The sequence below is a fragment of the Rhinolophus ferrumequinum genome, chromosome 23, assembly GCF_004115265.2.
Source record: "Rhinolophus ferrumequinum isolate MPI-CBG mRhiFer1 chromosome 23, mRhiFer1_v1.p, whole genome shotgun sequence".
Taxonomy (NCBI): Eukaryota; Metazoa; Chordata; class Mammalia; order Chiroptera; family Rhinolophidae; genus Rhinolophus; species Rhinolophus ferrumequinum.
Window position 1 is genome coordinate 9,860,313 of NC_046306.1, and position 24,885 is coordinate 9,885,197.

The following is a 24,885-nucleotide window of genomic DNA, read 5'->3' on the forward strand; positions in this document are numbered from 1 at the left end:
CCAGATGAAAGCGAAACTAACCCAGACTAAAAAAGTGACACTGGATCTGGGTTTTGAAAGGTGAATAGGAGCCCATTGTGTGGGGAATAATGGTTGGGATTGGGAAAGCATTCTAAACAGTGGAAACAGCATGATCAAAGACTCTGTATCAGTTATTTGTAGCTGTGTAACAAACAACCCCAAAATGTAGTGGCTTAAAATGGAATTATTTTACTATTTCTCCTGGTTTTGTGGGTTGGCAGGGACTTCGCTGAATGGTTCTTCTGCTGGTATCACTTGAGTTAGCTCTCAGGTAGCGGCACTCAGATGTCAGGTGGGGCTGCAGCATCTAAGATGCTGCCTTGGCAGGGACCACTAACAGGCTGTGCTCAGCTAGGATATCAGGATGGCTGATCTGCTCTCTTTCTGGAGCTTCTTACTCTCCATGTGGCCTCTCCATATGTTCTTTTCAGCAGTGTAGCAGGGGTCAGACTTGTGCCTTTATAGCTCTCCCTTGGTTGTTGGGGGAGGTGGCGTTAGAGGAAGGATAAAAGTGGGGGAGGGAGATCAGAGAGGAAACAGATGTGATCAAGAAGGGGTGGACAAGGTTGATCAAGGGTAGATAGGAGAGACTTTAGTCCCCAAAGGCAGAAGAGCTGGATTTTAATGAAATATTATCTTAGGAGAATCAGTTAATTAGTTCTTGATCTCTGTGGCTTTGATTTCTTCCTTTTGCTGACTCGCTCCTTTTCCAACGCATCTTGGAGTTCCAGGGCCCTGCTGTAGCGAAGAGATATTAGTTTACCTCTAATTGCTCTGCTGGAAGCCCGTGCCTCAGGCCATCCTGGCCCTGCATTTCATCATCATTTGGCCACTAATCCTGGGAGTTAATGGCTTTGGCAGAGTCCAAGCCACAAAGGGGCGCGATAGAGTACATGCAGGTTTACCTATCTCTCTCTGTGGGGACCCTCTGGTGGTGCCCAAATTTTCTCCCAGAGAGGGAACCCAAGAGACCATATCAAGGCTTAGCACAGAACATTACATGTAGTAAACACTCCAACATGTCAGGTCGCCGATGGGTGGGAATGGTGGAGTAAGTGGGTAGACGCAAGGGTGGGTGGGTAGGTAGTGGGGGAATGGAGGGATAGATGGATAGGTGAGTGGTGCGTATATTTGCGATGGTTAAGTGATTGGGTAGGGGGATGAATGAATAGGTGGATAGATGCATGGGCGGGTGGGTGGATGAGTGAGCAGGAGGGTAAGCATTGGGTATATGAACAAACAGATAGGGAAGTGAATGGATAGGTAGACGGGTAGGTCAAAAGACAAATGACGTGTGAATGATGGATGGACAAATGGTGGGTGGGTGGGTGGGTGAATGAGTGGGCGGAAAGATGAATAGTGGTTAGAATATGTAAATAAACAGAAAGAAAGATGAGTCAATGTGTGAGTGCATGGATCGATGGGTGAGTGGGGAGATAAATGGGTGGATGTGTAGTCGGATAGCTTGGTGGCTGAGTATGGAGGGATGGATGGATGGTTGAGTTGATGGGTGAAAGATGAAAAGAATGGGTACATAGTTAGGGTGGTCAGAAAACCAAGTTCGTCTATTTACCAGGAAACCCAGGACTTGATAAAGGCAACCAAACTAGCATAAAACCGGCACTAGAATCAGACATCTAGTCACTCAAGGATCATCCAACAGCTAATAGATCTTCTTTAGATAGAATATTCAGCCCAAGGGTGAGAGAGCTAGAAAGAATTTTAAATGAGGTCAAACACATGCAAAGCATTTAGGACAGTGCCTGGTATATACCAGTAGCAACTGCTCAATAAAGTGAGCTGCTATTATTGTGTGAGTTAGTATTGCTACTATTATATTAATGTGTATTTACCAGTGTTAGACAGGGTGCTAAGAATTTCCTATGCATTATCTTATTGGCACCCCCCCAGCCACCCTAGGGGGTAGAGTCTGTCATTAGCCCCATTTGCCCCACGCTTATGATTAATATTATTAGGTATGACAAAAGAAAAATGGGCGAGAAGACTGCAGTCCAAGCTGATGGAAAAATCCCTGGGACTGCTGGGTCTTTGGACAAGGCCACAGTGAAGAGCCGTTGTCCTGAGTGATAGTCACTCAGAGATGTCAGTGATTTCCTTTGAGCCTTTGGGTGCCCTTATAACCACCCTCATAAAGCAATTATTCCTTCCCATGGGTTCGTGGGGGAGAGGGAAGTGGGGATTAATTAGTCCTGCTCAGTGCCCAGAAGTGCCAAGTAACCTGAGTAGGACACTCAGTGGGATTATAAATAAATGATGGCTGGCATTATGGAGTCCCAAGGAAAAAAAAAAATCTGACTTCAAATGGACACGTCTCTTGCCAGCACAGTTTAGAGTGGGATTCACTTGTATTTACATGGATGAATCGGGCCAAGTTGACCTCACTCAGCCTTGGGGAAAACTCTCAACACCTCTCCGTGGGAAATCCCAGAGGCCTGAGCAGAAAATGGTTTGTGAGCCTATGTTGGTACTCGGCTGCCCACTCACTAGTTGACCACTGGAATGCTGTTACCCTCGATGAGATTTTTAGTTTTCCATCTGCAATGGTTGTACCTGAACTCTTATTGCAGGGCCCCTTCTCTATAGAACCTTCCGAGTTTTATTGCTTTTTTCTGTCCTGTTTCCTGTAAGTTCATTTTCTTTTTGCCCTGTTTCTTATAAGTACGTTATTACATGGTAAACTTCTGGTTAGTGGAGAGAGAATTGTATCAGTTGAGCTCTTTGGGACATAAATGACAAAATCACAGCCCAATCTGGCTTAAGTGAAAAGGAGTATTTACTAGCTCACATAACTGGAAAATCCAGAGGCATTGCCATCAGGCATGGCTGGATCCAGGGGCTCTAGTGACATGTTGGGACTCAGTATCTCAATGTCTGGGCTCTCCTTTCTCCCATATTGGCTTTCATTCTAGGTAGTCTCTCCAATTATGATGACAGAAAATTCTAAGCAATGAATACCAGCTGCTTTCAATTAACTTATAGTATTTTCATTCAGAACATAAAAATTCTAAATTGGGCACTGTGCAGAGCTGAGAGACCAGAAAGAGGCAAGACTATGAGGCAACAAGCCTGGGTCAAAGAGCCAATATTTTAAAGAAGACAGAGCAAAAGGATGGAAAAATTCTGAAAATTATTAAAAAATAACACAGTTGAGCTGCTGAATCAGTTCTCATACCACCCTCTTCCTGAATTTTTATGTGAGATAACTAAATATCCTTACTCTTTAAGTCCCTATTAGTTAAGTAGGCAGTTACTTGAGATGAGTAAGACAGACCAGCTCCCGCCCTTGGGTAACGTACAATTTGTCAGACAATGAGAGCTATCAATGAGTAAGTGCTTTCTATAAATTCCTCATCATAATCCTATAAAGCTGGAACTCTCTTTATTTCCACCCCCATTTTACAGAGAGAAAAATTGAGGCCCAGAAAGATTAGACCACTTACCCAAGGTCATTCTGCAAGTAAGTAATGACATCAGTCATTCTACTCTCCAGAACTTGCTCTCTGAACCACTAGATAGGCAACACTGCCTTCCTGAATAAGCTTGTGCTAAATCCTTGTTGAGCAAATGAATGGACAAGTAGTAGCAACAGGGCTGTTTGCTGAAAAGTGACAGAGCTGTTTTCATTGTCTGTAATTCCAAGATCCAGGTGTATCTAGATGTTCTTTATCTGACTCTGGAACCAGACTTTGCAGGAATCAAGCCATACAGAGGGAAAAATCTGAATGACATGGAATATCTAGCACTAGTCTTGGGCTTAGGGAAGACTCCCCTGGTAGAGGCTTCTGGCTGTGAAATTGCCCAGCTATCCCCACCACCATCATCCCAGTCCAAGCCCTATTACCGCTGTCCTAGACAACTGTAGAAGATGCATGATGGGTTTCTGCTGCCACCTTTTGTCTCCCAACACTCCATAATGCACACGGCAGCTGGAAGAATCACTTCAAAACATTTTAGCACATGGGACTTCTCTGTTTAAAACTCTATCATGGCTTCCCAACAATATTAGAAAAAAACTCCACCTTGAGTATAAAATCCCAATGAAGCTCTTCATGGCTTGGTCCTGCCCACCTCTCTAAGATTCCTTCCCAAGGTGATTTCCATCATAGGGCCTTTGCTCTTTTTGGTTCCCCTGCCTGTACCTCTTTTCTCAGAACTTCACACAGTTGTCTTCTCCCTGCTCTTAGGTTCTCAGCTTAGATATATGTCACCTCCTTTAAGAAGCCCTCCCTGCCTGACCACCCTATCTAAAGTTGCTGACACCTCTCTCAGGCATGCTCTATCACTTCCTCTCGTTTACTTTTTTTCATGGTGTTTATCGTAATCCGAATGATGTGGTTTATTTATTTACTTATTTATTCACTGTATTCTCCACCAGAGTATAAGTCCATGAGCATAGGGACTGTCTTTTTTATTCTTACTGTACCGTCAGTGTCTAGAGTAGGGCTTGGCATATAGTAGGTGTTCAGTAATTATTGATTGACAGAATAGCATTTCCAGACCAGGACATGAAATTAATCCAGGGTTTCTCAACCTTGGCACTCTGGACACTCAGGGCTGGAGAATTCTTTACTGTGGAGGTCTGTCCTGTACATCGGAGGATGCTGAGCAGCATCTCTGGCCTCTGCTTACAAGACGATGGCACCTCGGACAAGAGTCATGATGATGGAGGTGATGAGAATGAACAGATAAAAGATATATAATAATATTATGGAAACAAATCCCTTAATTTTAGAAATGAAGAAAAGGGCCAGAGAGGGGAAGGACCTTACCTTGGGACCTGGTGGCTTATTCACAGCTTTTCCAGAGCAGGGGACTCATTACCCCAGCACTTATTTACTTATCATGCAGTAAATATGTATTTGAAAAAATAAAGGAGGAAATGGAAGGCCCACTATGGCATCCTTATGGAAGCCTTGATCACCTCTCCAGGTAAATCCTTTCGTTCTATATTCATTTCTAGGGATTATTTGATTGATTTTGTCTCCTCCACTGGACAGGGAGCTCCATGGGGAGGACATTTCTTTTACTGAGCCTGGCACAGGACCTGGCACACAGGAAGTTCTCAATAACCAGCTATCCAACGTAATATGAATGAATGTTTGAATCACCAGGCTATGTAAACTAGCTCACCCCTTACTCTCTCTGCCCCTCACCTTCCTTAATTTTTCTTCTTAGCAGTTATCACCAACTGCCACGTTATGTATTTGTCGATGTATTCTTGTCCACCTTCCCCCCTAGAATCAAGAATTCCAATCTGGAATTACATTTTAGAATCTAGAATGGAAGCTCATGAAACCAGGGGACGTTTAAAATTGCAATCTGACCCCATCCTCGCCTCTATCCCTTTCCTTCGCTTCATTACTTCCCCAGTACTTGTCACTGTCTGACATTCTTTGACTTGTTTTTGGTCTGTCTCCAGCCAGTTCCACAAGGGCCGAACGTTTGTCTTTGGGTCACAGCTAGATCTCAGACGTTTATCCCAGTTCTTGCACACAGCGGGCGCTCAACTCAGGTTGTTGACGGGGCTGAGGAAGGCGGGGTTGCGAGGAAGGCAGTGGAGGTAGACCAGATAGAAAGGGTAGGGCTGCCAGGCTCCTCCTCGCCCAAAACCCCCAGCCTAAGCCTAACCTCACCAGCAAGCTGGGCCGGGCAGGCAGGAGTTAAATGGCGCGCACGCCTGCGACCCGCAGGTGGCGCCGTCCCTCCTCGGTGCCGGACTCCCGGCGCTCTGAAGTGCGGGACAGAATCGCAGCGAGCGCGGAACCGAAGCTCAGCCCCGACTTGTTGATCTCGCCCAAGCAGCCGCCGCCGCCGCCGCCAGAGCAGGAGGAGGAGGTGGAGCAGGAGGCGCCGCCCGTTCGCGATCCTACCACCCGCGCCCGCAGCGTCCGCCTGCGCCCCCAGCCTCGGAGAGCCCGACCCGGCTTCGCAGCGTCTGCAGCCCCGGCACGTCGCCTGCCCGGCAGGCGTAGGCCGGGCCCGGCCCAGCCCCGGGTCCGCCGCTGCCCGCGGGCGGGGGCGCCCGGGCGGCCGGGGCGATGCGCGGTCTCTGGCCCCGGCAGGCGGCCGCCCTGGGGGTGAGTGTTTGGGTGTGCGGTCCGAGGCGGGGGGCGCAGGGGTACATGAGCTGGAGGTTCGCCTGCCGCGGCTCGGCCTGATGGTCTGTCTACTCAGGCTCCGCGGCTCCAAGCTGGGCTTGGCGGGGGGGGGGGGGGGGACAAGGGCTGGGGCCTGGGGAGACGCGTGATCTCCTTTCCTGGGCGAGAGGAGAGGGCGTGAGCCTCAGTGCCGTGGGGGCTCAGAGGAGCCCCCCAAATCACCAGTGCGCGGTGGGAGAAGGGCAGCACGTTTTGAAAAGGCCAGAAAATTCAGCTTGTTTCCCCGCCTCCCACCTCCCCCACCCCTTCCCTTCCAAGCCCCGGGAAAGGCGCAGAACACGGAGTTATAAAAAGCCATCACAGGAGAGGAACGAGGAGGAGGAGAAGGAGAAGGAGGAGAAGGGGGCGGGGAAGGAGCTAGGGGAGGACGAAGCAGGTAGATCCCCAGGACTCTGCGCGCCCATCCTGCGGTGGGTTAGGGGGCGCAGAAGGAAGGTTGGGACCCCTCGTAGACCTTGGCTTTGCTGTCTTCAGGGCTCATCTCATCGCTGGAGCGACCTCAAGAGACGCTCCCGTGGCTTGGGGAGAAGGGTCGCTCCTGGATAGTGGGGCTGTCGTGACCACCCTGTCTGTTGTGACCTCCGACAGGTGGGCACCTGAAACCCCCCCAGAATTCCCCCCAAATCTTTTAAGTTTTAGCAAAAGCAAACCTGGTGCCACTCAAATCCTAATTATCTCTGAGTGGGGGAAGGAAAAGATGTGAAGTCTTTTTTAAAAAAAGTTTTTTCATGCAGCACCCCTCTCTCCCCATTCCGGGGCCAGGTTCGGGACTCGTCGGGGAGACCTAGAGAGAAGCGAGTTTCAGCACTCGACGGGACGGACAGCGCCCCGGGCGGCCGGGTCTGGCCAAGGCGGCAGAAGCCGGGGTGGGGCTTCCTGGGTGCCTGGGGCGCCTCTTGAGGGCCCTTACCCAGCTCTGAAGGGCAGCCCCTCCCTTCATCCATGGGGTGGGGCGGACTTCAGCACTGGATGGAGGGACAGCGCCCAGTCTTTCTGCCCCCTTGAGCCACTTAGCATCCGGAAGGTCAAGGCCGGCTGGTGCCCGGGTGGAGAGGTGGGGAGGGGCTGCGCCCAGCTCCCTGTTTGCTGACCTGCATCCGCTTTCTACCTTGTAGCCGTCGGGATGGAGGTGAGAAGACGGCCGTGACGCGCTTCTGCGCGGCCCCCTGCACCCGCAGCAGCCCACAGCGCTCCCTGCCCCCCTCCCCCGCAGTGGCCCGCCTTGCGGTCCAGTGACAGCGGCCTGGGGGGGCAGGGGGGGCAGGGGCGGCCGGACCAGCGATGCCGGCGGGCATGATGAAGCATGGCTCCCGCTCCACCAGCTCGTTGCCGCCCGAGCCCATGGAGATTGTGCGCAGCAAGGCGTGCTCGCGGCGCGTCCGCCTCAACGTCGGGGGTCTGGCGCACGAGGTACTTTGGCGTACCCTGGACCGCCTACCCCGCACGCGGCTGGGCAAGCTCCGCGACTGCAACACGCACGATTCGCTGCTCGAGGTCTGCGACGACTACAGCCTCGACGACAACGAGTACTTCTTCGACCGCCACCCAGGCGCCTTCACCTCTATCCTCAACTTCTACCGCACTGGGCGGCTGCACATGATGGAGGAGATGTGCGCACTCAGCTTCAGCCAAGAGCTCGACTACTGGGGCATCGACGAAATCTACCTGGAGTCTTGCTGCCAGGCCCGCTACCACCAGAAGAAGGAGCAGATGAATGAGGAACTCAAGCGTGAGGCCGAGACCCTACGTGAACGTGAGGGCGAGGAATTCGATAACACATGCTGTGCAGAGAAGAGGAAAAAGCTCTGGGACCTACTGGAGAAACCCAATTCCTCTGTGGCTGCCAAGGTAAGTCTGGGATCTGGTGGCTGGGGGTTGGGGGGCTCTTCCTGTGTCCCCAGATTGAAGACCACAGCTGGGGGACTCTGGCTTAGTTCCCAAATATGGAGACCAGAAAGGCAGAGGGGCCATAGACGAGACCTCAGAGGCGAGGACCAACCCCTTCAGAGTGTTCCTATGTGGCATCGATCACCCCATCCTTTTATTATTTAATACTTTATATCCGACTTTGTTGGAGAAAAGGATTTACAGAGACTTGTAAAAACCCACAGCAAGAGGATAGACACTGCAAATAAGAAAGAGCCCGGAGAGGTAATTAAGCCTTGCCAGAGTGGAGTAGAGTTGAATGTGGTCTACTCTCCATAATGCTCTCTTGTGGAGTCCCACACCCAGGCTGGAGGGGGTGTCACCCTACTCTTACTTATCCCTGTATTTTTAACCTCAGTTTGCTCCAAGGATGGAATGAAAGCAGCTTACAGATTTGCTTGGACATTGAGAGACTGTCAGGCAGTTTTAACATAAGAAAAATGAGGCAAAGGGACTTTGAGAGGTGGGTGTGTGCACACATGATGTATGCAGCTGGCTGTGGATGCTGTGGGCGAAGGGTCACCCTTGGTTTGTTCTTTATTTATTTGGTGAGTTAAATCTAAGAAAGATTTGATGCAGCTTGTGAAGATGCTTTGGCTGTTGGAAGAGGATGTAAATTTCAAAATAGAAGAGAAAAATGAAGCAATTTGAAAAAAAAATACAGCAGAAGGAGGCAGGAATGAGTTTGATCACACCGAGTGGGCCAGAGAGTCCTGTGTGCTGCTGGGTAAAGGCAGAGGCTGTAAGGGACTGAGAGAGGCTTTGAATGGGGGCCAGGCCGGGACATCATGGGTTGGTGAGCAACTTCTCTGTGTCAGGCTGGGATTCCGGGATGCCCTGGAGAGATGGGGGCCTGTTTTCATGTGGCCAATATGCTGGGTGTCAGGATAAATGACAACATAGTGTGTTCACTATAAAAGAGGTCATGTGGGGCCCAGGCAGAGCCCAGAAAAGAGAGGTGTTAACGTCAAAATCTAGGAAGACCCCGTTGGGAAAGAGGTGTTGAAGATAACTTGCTCTCTGAGAGCAGGACCAAAAATGGAGGGGGTGGGGGGAGGAGCAGGGTGAGATAGGTCAATGTATTAATGGAAAAAAGGAACAGGGGAGGAGGAAGTCTACACGTCAGCCATGATGCATTAGCTAGGGCTGCCTCCAGCCAGCCTGGCCTCTCATTGTGGAATCCCCCTGGCACAGTTCACTCCTCTCACCTGCAGCTGGAGGAGTGGGTCTGAAGGTGACCCTGTGGGGTCCTTTTCCTGGCTCTGATCTCCCAAGGAGAGGCCTGTGAGAGTGGATGCAGGAGGGGGTGGCTGGTAGAACGGTGGAGGGAGGCCCACAGGTTTTCTGTCAACCCTAAAGAGGACGGAGAGATTTTCTGTTCTGAGGCTGTGGGCTGTCTCTGGCCATAATCCTGCCCCCAAAAGCCTCTCAAGACAGAGTCACTCACCCTTAGCCGGCTTAGGATCAACAGATTTATTTTGCTATTTCCAGGCCTGGTTCGTGCCTTCCACACCCTCTTTATTCCCATCATGATTCTCCTGCCTCCCTGCCCTGTCCCTAAGACATAAGAGTGAGGGACAGGAGAGGGGAGGGTCACCCTCTCAGGAAAAAAACAGGCGAAGGGCAGTTTTGGGGTTGACATCTGGCAGCAAGGCAGAGGAGCTCAGGCTTTCAAAAGATGCTGTTTGGGAATAAACAGCCTCATCTCTCCCTGGGGTTAATCTGCTTGCAGGGAAGAGCTTTGTGACCTCTCTGTGATCCCAGGCTCAGCCGGCACACATACCTGGCAGATGGATGGTCGAGGATATTTTACTTCCAGAGCTGAAATGAGAAGGCAGACAGGCTCATTGGCCCTCAGTATAGAAATCCTGACTGCCATTGATCAAACATCTACTGTGTATAAAGTGCAATGACCCAACTACGTAGTACTTATACCAATTCTCTATTATTATCCCCCCTTTCTTAAATAGGGAGGCTCAGAGAGGTTACATAAACTGCCTAAGGTCACATAACAGGCAACACAGGAGTTGCCGGAAATTCAAACTCAAGTGTGATTTTGAAGACCCTCTTCTTTCCTTAGTGGTGAAGTGCTATAGTCTCCTTCCCAGTCTCCCTACTTCCACTTTTGCCCCCTGCAATCCACTGCCCCCACAGTGAGCTTTTCAAAAGGTAAATTGGATCACATTATTTATCTGCTTAAAATCCTCCAGAGGTTTCCCATCACACTCAGAATAAAATTCAAACCTTCACCACGGCCTACCAGACCCTGTTAAATCCAGCCCCATGACTCCTCTGAGCTTATTTCTTCTGCTCTCCTCTAGTGCACTTGATCCAGCCGCACTGGTCTCCTTTCTGTTCTCTAAACAAGTCAAGCTTTATCCTACCGCAGGACCTTTGCACTCGCTGTTCCTGCTGCCCAGAATGCTCTGCTCAGATTGCCTCATGACCAGCCGCTTCTCCTTGTTCCTCATTTAAGCAGATCTCTGCCCAAATATCCTCTCCTCAGAGAGACCTTTCCTGAGCCATGTGTAAAACAGCCCCCTTTCTCTTAGTCTGTGTCATATTGTGCAGTGTCTTTCCTGCCTAATCTTTAAGCACCATCTGAAATGGTGTCTGCTTCCTTTTCTTTCTCTGCTTCTCTGCCACAAGAGTGTGAATGCCCTGAGTTGTATTCACTGCTCTGTTCCCAGCACCCATCATGGTGTGTGGCACAGAGGAACGCAGAGAACTACATGTAGAATAAATGAGTGGACCAAGTGGTCAGCCAGTCACTGTGTCTCAGGGTTTGGGGATCTGTCACTCCTTCCTCTCTGCCCACCTGCAACTGTTCTCTGCGCCTCTGGCCCCCTTCAATCTGTACTTTGCTATCTCACCCCCCGCCTGTCCCCCCAACTTGGATGCCTTGCTTCTCAGACAGTGAGACCTGTGGAAGCTTCTCAGAGGGCACAGAATGAGGAGGTAAAATGGAGGCTCATCTCTGGGTGACGGTGAGATACAGAAATGGCCATATCTAATATGTTGAAGAGCAAGGACAGACGCGGGTTCCAGACCCAGCTCCACTACCCTCTCCAGTTTCTGGCCTTAGGCAAATTCTTCAGCCCTGCAAGCCCAGCCTCCCACCTGCAAAATGCAGATGAAAGGCGCACCTTGCAGGGTCATCATGAAATTGTGTTAGTCACACTTGAGCACAGCGCCTAGCACATAGTAGGTGGGACTTATTATGAATAATAAGGAGCAGAGTCCTTTCTCTACGGCTGGGTGGGCTGAGTTGCGGCAAAGCCTTTCCTGTGATAGCAGTACTGAGAGGCGGAGCTGACAGCTGTTAATAATTGATGGGATGTTCTGGCAACACAGAAACAAGCCAAAGCACAGGCCCTCGCCTTCACCATCAGGGGAGTGAAAAAATCAAAATCCATTAGGTGAAAAGCAGTGTGATTGATTTCTGTTTGGAAGCTGGGGTCAGCCCCAACAAAGTGAGAGGATTTTGGTGCTGGGCCACCACTGGGTTTCCGCTTTCTCGGAAAACTCTATAGGCTTTTCTCAGTAGGAGAGGGTGGGAACTAATTTGCCAGGCAAGGAGTGTCTATGTTCCCTGGAACAGTCTCAGGGTTCAAGCCCTAAAAGAATTCCCTAATTTCCAGAGTTGCTGCTGTTTATTGTGCCAGGCGCTGATTAGTGGAATTTTGCATCCACTGTCTCATTAAAATCCCTTCAACAATCCAGATAGTCTGCCAGTTTGAGCTACAAGTAACAGAACAGAAAACTCAAAGTGGCTTCTATAAGGAGGAAGATGTATCATCTCACACAACAGGAAGTTCCAAAGTAGCTGGTTTCGGGTTCATGGCTCGATGCCATCAGGATTCTAGATTCTTTTCATCTTTCTGCTTCTCCAACTCCTGCAGGTGGCTTGGTCCTCAGGCTTAATGCCTCATGTCACAAAATGGCTACCCAGTTCCAGCCTTCAAATGTAGACACATAATATGTGCAACCAATAAAGAGGGGCATTTCTTCCTATACACCACGTTTTTCCTTGAGAGGCAAAGCTTTCCCAGGAGTGCCCCAGCAGACTTCATTATAAATCCCATTGGCCAGGATCAGGTCACATGCTCGCTCTAGTTTGCAGGGAATCCTTGGAAAACAGGTGTCTGGCAATTTAAGCTGAGGGAGGGAGTAGATTTGATGAGTGGTGTTACAACTCATACAAAGAGGAAATGGAGCCTCCGAGAGGTGAAGTCCCTTGCCAGAGCTCACACAGCTAAATGCTCAGTAAATATATGTCAGAGGAATGAAAATGGCAGACTAGAGTTTGAACCCTGGTCTGGCTCCCAAGCCTGTGTTTCTTAATCCTGAACTCATTCAAGCTCTCTGGACTTCAGTGAGCTCATCTGCAGAATGGTGATAAAGCAGTGCCCACGTCTTTGGGCTGTTTTGATGATTCAATGAGATTTCAGATATAAATATAATTTGCAAATGGAAAGTACTTTCTAAATGTGGATTATTGCTATTATTATATTCAAAAGAGGGACAGTGGTCAGTATTTGGCCCATCACACATAAGAATCAATTCTAGAGTCCAACAGATGTGGTTCATTTTCAGCTCCATCCTTACCAGGAATATGACCTCGGGCAAATTCCTTTCCTTCTCTGAGTCTCAGTTTCCTCGTCTAGAAAGTGGAGCTCACCAAGTAGGGCCATTAGAAAACAATCTGCGGGAGGGGCTTAGCCCAGTGCCCAGCCCATGGTAAGCATTCAATAAATGACAACAGCCATTCTTAGTGTCATCCCTGAATTCCTCTGTTCTAGCTGCAACCCTGGTTGCAGCTAATGCAGTGCTGTCGACCGTAGGATCGCTGCCTGCCCCTTTCAGATTTCATGCCTAGTGTGATGATGCTTCTGCTTTCTTCGCCTAAGCCAGGGGGTTTCGTGCATTATCATCGAGAAAAAGGAGGGAAACCAACTCGGAATTCATGGGGCTTGTTCGTGTTCTGAGTCATCTGGCTGAGGCTTTGCTGGGCCTGACTCGATCACCTAGAATATTTGTATTTATTCCTGGGAGACGATATGCCAGAGATTCAGAATCCTGGCTATGGGGCCACACAGGACTGGGTTTGAAACCTAGCCCTGCCACTTCCTACCTCTGGACTTTGGACGTATCACTTCCCCTCCCATAGCTTCCATTTCCTCATCTGTTATCGAGGGTGATAATAAAACCCACCTCACAGGGTTGACTGAAGGATCAAGTATGATAGTACACATAAAGCGTTGAAAACGGGCTTTGTAAATCTAGTATCCCAAATGATAAAGGGAAACACAGAGGTGCTTCAAGGACAGTTGGTGAAAGATCAAGGACCGTTTCCAGACCTTTCTGACGCCATTGTGACCCTCATCGAGGCTGAGATCTTTCCATTCCTCCAGGGTCATACCTTGGCCGCTGGTCTCTCAGGGGGCTTAAAAGGCGATGATAGGCTAGAGAATGTGAAAATGCTTAGGAGGGAAGAATGATGGCCAAAGGAGCAGTTTGGCCAAAGCTTAATTAACTGAAAGAGAACAAGCACGAATTAAGCACCCACCCCATACCTAGCACTGTGTGTACTTCTGAACCTGATAGCATCATGGCTAGGAGCCTTGATTTCAGAGCTGGAATGCCCAAGTTCAAAGTTTGGCTCCTCTACTCACTAAACATGTGATTTGGAGCAAACTACTACTGCACCTCCGCTCATAAAATGGGAGCAGTCGCAGGGCCTGCCCCATTGAATCGCTACCAGAATTAAGTGAGGTAGTGCATGCAAAGCACTTCAAAGAGGGTTTGGCACATAGAAGCCCCTAGTAACTGTTAGGGTTTTGTTACTGTTGTTTTTAATTGTGATTGTCTCATTTAATCCTCCTGACAATCCTGCCAGATAAAGAAGCTCCTTTTCAAACAATTATTATTCTTATAAAATGATACATGCTCATTATAAGATGAGTTTATATAACTTGCTCAAAGTCACACGGGCAATCGGGATAGAACAGGGACTCAAACATGAGAGAGGAGGTGTGTGGTCAGTGTCCATCCACGGCCTTTCAGCTCTTACCATTTCAGTGTTGCTAGCCCAACTCCCAGCTCTCCCAGTTCTTTGTCTAGAAGCTTCCTCTGGCCAACTGAGTCCAGTAAAGACGGAGCTAATGGCCCACCCAGAGCCGCCCCCGACTGCCAACTAATGGGAGAAGGTGTATAAATACCCTCACTCCCTCACCCCTGAATGGGGTGGAACTTAGAGGTGCATGGACTACACTGGCCCCAAGAATTCTTCAGAATTAAGCCCCAGGGGCCTACAGTGGTTCCTGGCTTGATAATACTTCCTGTTTGGCTTCTTTCCTTGCCCTGTCTCACGTCCCCTCTCCCCTACTAGTGTTTTCTGGGATCACTTCCCACATAAGCCACCTGCACTTGGATCCCTGTCTTAGGATCTGGTTCTGGGGGGACCCACCAAAGACTTGTGTCAATGTATTAACACAGAGGGCCTCTGACCCTCAGCACCCCAGAGCCATCCTGGGTGGTTGGACTTCCTGTCCCCTCCCTCCCCATGAGTCAGTTACCCAGGGCAGCAAATGGTGCTGGAAACACTGGACATCCACATGCAAAAAAATGAAGTTGTTCCCTTACCTCACACCACATACAAACATTGACTCAAAATGGATCAAAGACCTACACAGAAGACCTGAAAGTATAAAACTCTTATATGGATGTCTTCATTCATTCAACAAGATTTATGGAGCACCTACTGTGTGCCAAGCCCTGGGCTGGGTGCTGGGGACATAGCAGAGAACAAAACAAAGGTCCCAGCTCCCATGGTGCTGATATTTCAGTAGGGGAGAGAGTGAGACCATTCACAAAATAAACTAATACAGATCCTGACTGGTTCAAAGCAACCGTGAAAAAGAAATCATGACATCGTCAGGGAGAGATGAATGTTAATTGGATATTTGGTGTGATGGAGGAATTAATGCTATGTTTTTGGTGTGATAATGCTATTGTGATGATGTTTAAAAATATTTATCTTTTAGATATACAGACGGAAGAATTTATAGATGAAATGACAAGATCGAATAAAAACATACTATTTTGGTTGGTGACAGGTACCATGAAGAAAGGTTAAAAGGTGAGGGATTTACTCAGGATAGTCAGAAAAAGGCCTCACCAAGAAGGTGCCAAATAAACAGAGACCTGCAGGAAGGGAGAGAGGGAGGCATGTGGACTGTTGGGGGCAGAGTATTCCTGGTGGAGGGAACTGCACGAGCTAAGGCCCTGGGGCAGGGGCATGTCTGGGACAGTCAAGGAACCTCCAGGTGGCCAGTGTGGCGGGAGCAGAGTGTGCCAGCGAAGGCGTTAGCTAGGCAAGGTCAGAGGGGTGACCTTGTCTGTTGTTGCGCTTTGGCCTTTCCTCTGAGGCCCTGGGCCTCTGCACTGTCCTTCCCCATCCAGCCCATCCTCTGCAGAACCTGAGCCATCTTTCTCAAGTGTAATCTGTTCATGTTAGTCATCCCCTTCCAAAAATCCTTCCATGGTTCCCACTGTCCCTGGGATACAGTCCAAACTCCTCAGCCTGACTTTCAAGGCCCTAGCCAACCTCTCCACTTTCATCTCCTCCCATCCTCTCTCCATGGTACCGCGGGCTCTCACAACACCCACCTTTTTACATTCCTCGAATACTCCATCCTTTCCCAGTCCTGCTCCACACCTTTGCCCAAGCTGAATCCTCTGCCTTGCACCCCCTTCTTCCTCTTGTCTGCCTGCAGCCTCTGTCTCCCCACCCATCAAGGCCCAGCTTCTTCCCTTCACCACCCACACCCCCTTCGGGCAGCACTGATTGCTTCCTCCTCTGTGCCCTGGAAACCTGACGTTCAGGCCTTCCTTGCACAAAACACTGTAAAGATTAGCTTATACGTTGTTCTGTAGCTGCCAGGACTGGGCCACAGAGAGGCAGTAATGCTTACGAGAGGAGGCTCTGCAGCCTGACTTGCCTGGGTTCAAATTTCAGCTCAGTCACTTTTGAGCTGAGTGCCTTTAGGGGAATCACTTAACTTCTCTGATCAATTTCCTGATCCATAATTTGGGGACCCTCACGACAATCGATTCTGTATGAAGCACTCAGACCAGTGCCTGACACTCAGCAAGGGTTCAGTACAAGTTAACTATTGCTGCTGTTGTTATTGTGGTTGTCATTATTATTGTTGCAGTTAAGTGGTAGTAAACATTTGTTGAGTGAATAAGTTGGCAAATTTGCATGACCTTGTGACCACTGATCAGAGGGGGTCCTCCTTGACAGGCAAAGGTCTCCCCAGTATGACCCTCCGTCTCCTTCCACCGTCCTTATCTCTACCCGCCCACTTCTCTCCCTGCATTTCCTGGGCCAGGAAGAGGTGACCTCCTGCCTTCCATTCATAGCAAGGAGAAATGATTAAATTAGACACTTGAGGTGTTCCCTCACCCTAACTGCTCCATTTTTGCTCTTCAGCAAGGTTGGTCTCCACCATAATTGCCCGCCATGGCCTGGCAGGCAGACACTGTATTTGAGTTACTGTTTGCCAATTCACCATCATCACTCACATCCGCCAGGTAATGGACTTGGAATCAAACAGACTCTAAGAATAGACCACCCTATTTCACTAATTGCTACCTAGGGCCCATCCCTGAGTCTTTCCAAGGCCCGTATGATCCTTGGGGCCCTTGACCTTGGCCAGCATTGCCTCTTAGTATCCTTGCAGACCGAATTGTACCGAAGAGGCAGCCCATGACTGCCCCAGGGGCATGTGAAAAGCAAAAAGAAAGGTGCAGATAAGGTGATGATGTCGAACCAGCCTTCCATTAGCTTATCATGTCTGGAATTCCCATTATCTCTTTGAATGGATCAATTTTCTTTTATCTTGTATGACTTGGATAAGTTTACACATCCTTTATTGTTCCTCGAAAATGCTGACCACAATTTGATTCAGTTACTCCCTCCTATTCCTGGGACAATCCTTTTGGTTTCAAAGTTAGCTTCCTTTCTAGGCTTCTCTGGTCCTTATATGTGCATATATTGAGGTCCTGCTTCAATACCACCTGCTGTTTGTACACGAACATTTATTGCGTGTGACCATATGCCAGGGACCAAGCTGGGTGCTTGAGAAGTACTCATGTATCTATTAGTCAGGATTCTTTTGGTTGCAGGTGACAAAAATGCAGCTCAAATGGACTTAAGCAAAAAATTGTAATTGAAAAGTCCTTGGTTATATAAGGATTCAGGTAGGGCTGAGGGCTTAAATAGTTCAAGACTTGGTCTCCAATATCTCTAAGTTGTTTCCTTCTCGGTGTTGGCTTCTCAGCAGGATGTACCAACATGGCTGGAAAGATAGCCTCTAGCAACTCCAGGCTTCCATCTTAGGAAAAGAGCAATTCTCTTTCTCAATACTTCCAGCAAAATCCCAGGGCTGATTTTCATTGGCCCATCTCTGAGCCTATCACTTAGTTGGGTCTGGATCATATGTCAATGGCTGGAGCTGGGATGAGACTGAAAATGGGAAAAAGATGGTTCCCCAAAGAGAAATTGAAGTACTGTTTCTAAGAGAGAGAGAATAAATGTAAGCTGGCAAAAAAGAATCCACAGCCATCATGGAGCTTATAGCCTACTGGAGGGAGTTAGGCATTAAACAAATAAAACGTTGAATGAAAGAATAATCACACAGCGTAATATATATTCTGTGAAGGAAAGAAGCAAGGGGTTTTGATGGCAAATAACAAGGCATGATCAAAGAGGGCCTCCCAATGTAGACGCCCCTTTCTGAGGACCTGAACTTGATTTCTGTCCTTCCTGAGCTGCAGAAATGGTCTTCTACAAATTCTCTGTTCCTACGTCTCCTGCACCATTTAGCATGCTCCCTCTTGTATTGCATTTTCTTACCAACTTGTTTTACCTCCCCGACTAAAGCAGGGTGTTCTCAAAGTCTAGGACGTATTCATTTCTGTGCTCCAAAGCAGGGTGGTTGGGCTGCTGGGTTTACAGATAGTTTTATTGGTACATTCATTTACCTGTTATCTAAGGCTGCTTTTCGTAACAACAGCATTTATGGGAAAAGTTTGCAGACTTGTGTTCTAAAGTCATTTCAGGACCTGATGCAGAGGAGGGGCTCTGTCAGAGGGGTTTGTTGGAAGATGGGAGGGAGGGAGGAATGGCACAAGCTAGCTGTGTGACCTTGAGCAAATAACTTAACCTCTCTGGGCCTCTGGCATCATATCTTGCAATGCCAGCTGCTCCTTCTCATCCTTCAGATCTCAGCTCATATGTCACGTCTTCAGAAGGGCCCTCCCTGACATTGATCAATCAGTTTGGACCTGGTGGCATTTACCCTCTTTCTGTGAGAAAATGTCTCTCTGGTTTATTTTGAGATTAGGCTCACTTGGGGCAGGTATCCTTCCCTTCTTCTTCACCCGTGTTTTCCCTCGTCTCATATGCCATTTTCCTAGTAGGATAAGTGGAAAGAACGCTAGTTTGGGACTCTGGAGACCTGAGTTCATAATCCCAACACTGCCCCCATATGAGCTATGAGACAAACCTTTCCTCTCTATGGGCCTCAGTTTCTAAAGCTGCAAAATGGGCATGGTGAGTTTGCCAAGCAGGAAAGACAGGTGCACCCACCTGTGCCAGAGTGGCCAACACTGTGCGGCCAAGCACAGATGCTTCGTTCATGTTGTTGATTTTTCTTCTCCCTTCCTTTTCTCAAGAGGTAGAGAGGAAAGAGCGTCTACCCCAAACCTTGCCTTAATCTGGCCTCTGATGACACCTTGCTTGCTCTTCATGCAATGGCTGTGCCAAGGAGTGGCTGGAGAGTGGGGGGCTTAAATACTCCCTCAACCCTCTGCCAGTCTCCATCACACCCCCATAAAGCTCTGTGCAAATGCAACCCAAGGCAGGTCCTCTAGTCCCCTCTCCCACCCCTCCCTCCAGGTTGCTGCCCCAACCCCTCCTCCTGTATAAAAGATTGTAGCCCTTTACTGCCTCACGACTGGGAGAATAGACCAATCCAAAGAGGTGTTTTCCAGACAGATTGAGAAGTCCATGGTGTGTGTGTGTGTGTGTGTGTGTGTGTGTGAGTGTGTATTGGGTATCCCTAATTACTGAATGATCCACTGGCAGGGCTGGCTACAGAATTTGTGGGGGAGCAGTACAAAATGAAAATACAGCCCCCTTGTTCAAAAATTTGTAAGAATTTCAAGATGGTGCCAGAAGAGTATTAAACCCAGAGTGGGGCCCTTGTATGCACAGGGCCCTGTGTGGCTATGCAGGTTGCATGCTCGTGAAACCAGCCCTGCCCTCTGGGAACAATGGCTCCAAAGGCCTATGGGAGAGGAATAGACGGTCTCTCCATCTCAGAGACTCTGTCAAGGACAAAGGGCCTCCTCAAGCTCCCTGCCTAGGGACATGGGGGCCAGAGCAGGGACCTCAAACTCAGACGGCTACGGGGGCCAGGTAGGTGGTGTGAATAAGTGAAGCAGTTGGGGGGAAGAGCTGTGGTAGGGCAAGTTGCATGAGGAAGCCGGTTAACATTCAGCCTTAGTGTCAAGGAGGCAGCAGGCAGCTGTGGGACTGTCGTGAGAAGGGCGTCTACCCTGACATGGTCACACACTCCCATCTAAAGAGGCAGCTGCTATTCGGCGCTGGGCTGGGCTTTGGGCCCCGTCAGCAATTTTAATGATCATGTATGATATCCCGTTTTTTTCAATGTTGGCAAATACTTTTTAAATAGTAAAAACATTTGAGTGGGCAAAGAGACGTGTGGGAGGACCACCTTTAGCCCTGGCTGGGAATGGCAGGAGGCATCACTTCTTGCCTCTGAGGCTCTCCCATCTGGAAAGGGGAGCTGAAGAGGGGAGAGCTTGGGTGACAGAGCCATAGGTCCCCCCTCCCCTCTTCTTACTCCTGGCATCAAGCACAGCACAGGGTGGCAAGTGTTTGTTGAATGAATGACTGTCCCACCCAGCTGGGACTTGGCTCCAAAGCCCAAGGCACAAGTCAGAGAAATTCATGGGTAAATCCTTAACCTATTAGCTAATAGGAGCCAATGTCTCCCCACCCAGTGTCCAACCAGAAGCAGGAAGAAAAGCTGCTGTCGTAGTTAGAAAAAGCACTGGGTATTGAGTCAGCAAACCAGTCTGGCTCTGAGCCTCGGGTTCCTCATCTGTAAAATGGGAATAATAAACTCCCTGGGGTTGTCCAGAAAATTGAATGAGATGAAGCTGTAAAGTGTTCGGCAAAGTACCTGACAAATGTAAGCTGGTATGATTTTTATTGTTATTTGCATCTCCTCCTCCTCCTCCTCATCTGAACGTTTTAGCTTATTTCTAGGAAACTGTGGGCCTATAGAAGAGACTATCATGTAGAATTAAATGTTATATCCTTGTGGAGTTATGTCAGCTCTACAAATTCAGGCTGGAAAGCTTGGGTGTTTAGAAATTCTTGGTAGAGATTAAGGTGTCTGGGATTGGAATTCTGGTGTTCAAAGTTGGAATTCTGCCCACTCCAGATCTCTGCTACAACGTTCATTGTTGGAGCGCAACCACTCAAGGTCACAACTCTGGGGTTCAAGGTCAGAAGACTGCCATCCATTGTCAGAATCCTCAAATCCGTAATTGAACCCAAGGAGTATGTGTCCAGAGCTTCGCTACTCGTGATCGAAACTCTAGCAGGCAAGGTCAGAATGCTGATATTCCAGGTTGGAACTCATGTTCAGAATCGGAATTCAGAGGTTCAAGGTCAGGGACACTTTCGTGGTGTTCAGGATCGGAATTCTGGCAGGCACATTTGGAAGACTGGTGTTTTGCAGTCAGAGCCCTTGTTCCCAATTCATTATTTTGTGGGTCTCGTCCCTTATGTGTCATTAATACTTCATCATCTGCCCTCCATGACAGCAGTTCCTGAAGAAATGCAAACCACAGAAGGTTGCCTGACCTCTGTTTAGCCAGCAGGGTTCTCTTACGTATGCCTTTTTTTCTTATTGTTTCTGACACCCGTCCACTTGGGAGGTGCCGGTAGAGGTGACGTGATCCACAGGAAGGCAGCTGAAGAATGGCTCCCCTGCCCCACCCCTGCCAACGACCCTGGAGGCTATTGTCAGTTCTGTTTAAATCCACTTTTTCTTGCTGGCTGACCTGGAGCAGGCCTAGGGTAGTGCCCCGGGGGGTACCTGGATAATCTCACCGGCCTATTATACAGAGAAAGGCAAACGGTGTCAGGCAAGGATCCTAACAGAGTGCCAAAGGCTGTGGCTACCCATCCTGGGAGATGTGTGGCTGGCAGTGACATGTGGGGAAGTGGAACAGTTTGCTGGTCACTGCGGTCACCAAATGCATTGTTGGTGCCAACTGGAGGGGGAGCTTCATTGATCGTGGGGTGGAGAGGTGCTTAAAAATCATCTTTAAACTCTACTTACAATGGTACAACTCAGTGGAAAGCGGGTGGCATGGATATTTGCTGGGTCACCTCCCCTAGGAAATGGTTATAGCAACCCTCCCTCCAACCTTCTTTTCTTTCATAGCCCTTTTCACCACCTTGTGTATTATATGTTTATCTGGCTCTTGTCTGTCTCATCCCACTCATTATAAGCTCCATCAGAGATGGAGTTGGTCAGGTTTTACATCTGTCTTCCCAATGCTAACACTGTGCCAAGCATAAGTATTTACTAAATAAAAATTTGCTTACTAAACGAATGAAAGAATGTTGCCCCTTCAGATATCGTCTTAGAGAGTTTTCCAACCTCTCAAATCACTCCATGCAGAGCTCACCTCAATCTCATCCATTCTATCTGCACAGAGTTTTGGGGTGGGGGTGAGGAGAAGGGGCCGTAGGGAGGGGCATTATCTCCTCATGGCTTCTAATTGTTCTCAGGATAACTTCCAAAACCTTTATCTGGCCACTGAGGGCCTGTAAAAACCACCACCTGCCTTCATAGTACACACACATCACATGACGCCCTGTCTCCTTTCTCAGATCCTCAGGACACCGTTCTGGATCTCACCGCAGGGCTTTTGCACGTGCTGTACTGACTAGAACACTCTTGCAGCCCCTCCCCTGGGCCCCTGGGCCTCCTAACTCATCCTGTAGGACCCTGCTTAAATACCCTTTCCTTGACTACCCCAACTTGATGTCATTCCCCGCACGATGGCCCCTCGTTTCTTCCAAGAATTTCTCATTAGACACCCTTGTGTCACTGCTTTTGGATTCCGAAGTTCATCACTGTGAGGATAATCTTCCTTGAACTGGAGGTTCCGTATGAGGGAGGTGGCCAGAGCCCCTTCCTTTTCACGCAGACAAATGCAGAACCTGGCTCGCCTCCCAGATATGAGACATTCTCACTCACGGAGGGAGGAGTTTGGGTCTTGCGGGGAGATTTCCTACCTGCCCTCTAAAGTCTGTCCCATACTAGTCCAGTACAGTAGGCCTGCTGTCCCCTCAGTTACTTCTCACCCTCCAGCTCCCCAGGCTTCCCTGGGGACTCTGAGGAGTTTGGAGGGCACAACCCAGCCTGTGTCTCTGATGACACCCACATAGCTAACACTCATATACCACTCTTTCCAGGCGTTAATTCATTTAGCCCTCATAGTGCCCTTTGAGGAACGTATGTTATTAATCCCATTTCCAGATGAGGAAACTGAGCCCCATAGAGGTTGAGTAACACATGCAAGGGTACAGCTAAGAGGTGGCAGGGAGGTGTTTGAAGCCAGGCTGTTACCTCCTGAGCCCAGGAACTGAAGCAGCACACCTCTCTTTTCTGTTCTCTATAGCTTTCCCCTCTCTTGCTTCTTCCTTTTATTCTTAGGCTCTTGCCTTCCTCTTGTTGCTCTTTCCTTTTCTCCTAAGTGACTCAAACTCCTCAAGTTATTAAACAATCCTAATTGTGCGGATGTTTTTGTTGTATTTCTCAAATTTGCTGGAAATGGCGTGGGGAGAAAGGGTAAATCTCCTCCCTGGCTGGACTGGTCCATACAGCCAGTCCCACCACCTTTCTGACTTCATCTCCCACCACGATCTCCTGGCTTCCTGTTGACAGCCCACTGATCTCATACTTACTAAATCGCTTTCTGCCTCAGGCCTTTGCACATGCTGTTCCCTCTGCCTGGAATGCCTTTCCTCTCTTCTTCGCCCGATTAGTGCCTGCTCATCCTGAAGCTCCCAGAGTGAATGTCTCCTCCCCTGGGAAGCTTGTTATGATCTCTGAATAAGTCAAATCCCTAGTTACGGTTTTCAAAGTTCTAGGTGCCTCTCTTGGAAGGCCCTTGTTCCCATTATAATTTCACATCCATTTAAGCAATTATTGGATTGCTGCCTACCTTCCCCGACCCTGAGTGGACTGTGAGTTCCTGGGTAACAGGGTTTGTCTGCTGTGCTCTGTGCCTACCTCGGTGTAAGCACTCCATAAAATTGTGCTGAATGAATGGATGGGTGAATGAATTCAGAGGCTAGTCACGGTTGGCAGAAAGCAAACATCACACATTTTTCAGTGGGGAGTGGATTAGATAGTGTGAAATGTCTAGCTGAAACTCCAACCATAATGTTCTTATCATCCCAAACTGAAAGGAACAAGGCACTACATTTTTTTTTTTTTTACAAAAGCCATATAGCTTCTCTGGTTCTCAGAATGTGTAGAATGATGATTACAGCGTGTTCTATCAGGTTTTTCAAGGTACCTACTTGGGTTATATTTTATAGGATGCCATTGAATCTTCCTTAAGCAAACACCACATATCAAGATTCTAAACCCAGGAAGCAAAAGTTCTGAGAGGTTTTAGAATGAGAGATCCCGGCAAATTCACGAGCAATGTGGTTTAGCTGGAAGTTGCATCACGTTTGGGGACAGGTGGACATGGTTCAAATCCCAGCTCCACCCATAGCGCCTATGGCCTCAAATGCCTCTGAACTGACATTTTCTGTAAACTCCAATCTCTGAGCACCAAGGCCAGTGTAAAGAGAGTCCCCTGTTCCTTGTTATTGCCAGCAAAAGTCCCAGGATTGGCTCTGATTGGACACATTTGGGTCATATAGTCATCTCTGAACCAATCCCTGTGGCCAGGATGACGTAAGTGAGGAGACCGGCTTGAGTCATGGACACCCCTGGGCCCAGGGGAAATACCTCAGATAGGGATTTGCTTAATATTCTTCTTCTTCTTTTTTTTTTTTAAATTTATTGGGGTGACAATTGTTAGTAAAATTACATAGATTTCAGGTGTACAATTCTGTATTACATCACCTATAAATCCCATTGTGTGTTCACCACCCAGAGTCAGTTAATATTCTTCTTTAAATTAATTCATTTATTTCACTTAAATCAAGTTGTTTTAAGAGGAAATTTGATATCATGAAGAATTGGTACCATTTGCCATGAATCATGTTATGAAATTCTAACCAGATGCTGGAGACTGATACCTGCTCTCCTTGGGTTAAAAGGAGAGATGTACGTGTGTGAGAGAAGTGTTAAAATCCCATCAGCTTCAAACTGAGACTTTCTGTTTAAGGGAGTTTGAAGGTTGGAAGGAGAATTGGAAAGGCTAACACCTTCTCACTCTGAATCAACGTGATTTGATGTCTTGTCCCTGGACCGCTAAACCGGTCTTGGCTACACATGAGAATCATCTGAGGATCTTTGGAAAGTCCCAATACCAAGCCGTCTCCCAGACCAATTAATTCAGAATCTCTAGGGGTAGGACCCAGGCTTGGTATTTCTCAAAGCTCCCAAGCGATGGCATT

General features: G+C 48.5%; 1 protein-coding gene across 1 annotated transcript in view; it reads left to right on the forward strand.

The window, feature by feature from the left end:
• The first annotated feature begins 6,061 nt into the window (after positions 1–6,061).
• The window catches only part of KCNB1 (potassium voltage-gated channel subfamily B member 1), a 78,595-nt gene continuing 59,771 nt past the window's right edge, over positions 6,062–24,885 (forward strand). The window contains exons 1-2 of the mRNA XM_033095164.1: positions 6,062–6,119; positions 7,316–8,048. Coding sequence (XP_032951055.1) covers positions 7,482–8,048 — 567 coding nt within the window. The 5' untranslated portion in view covers positions 6,062–6,119; positions 7,316–7,481. The remainder of the gene's footprint in view (positions 6,120–7,315; positions 8,049–24,885) is intronic.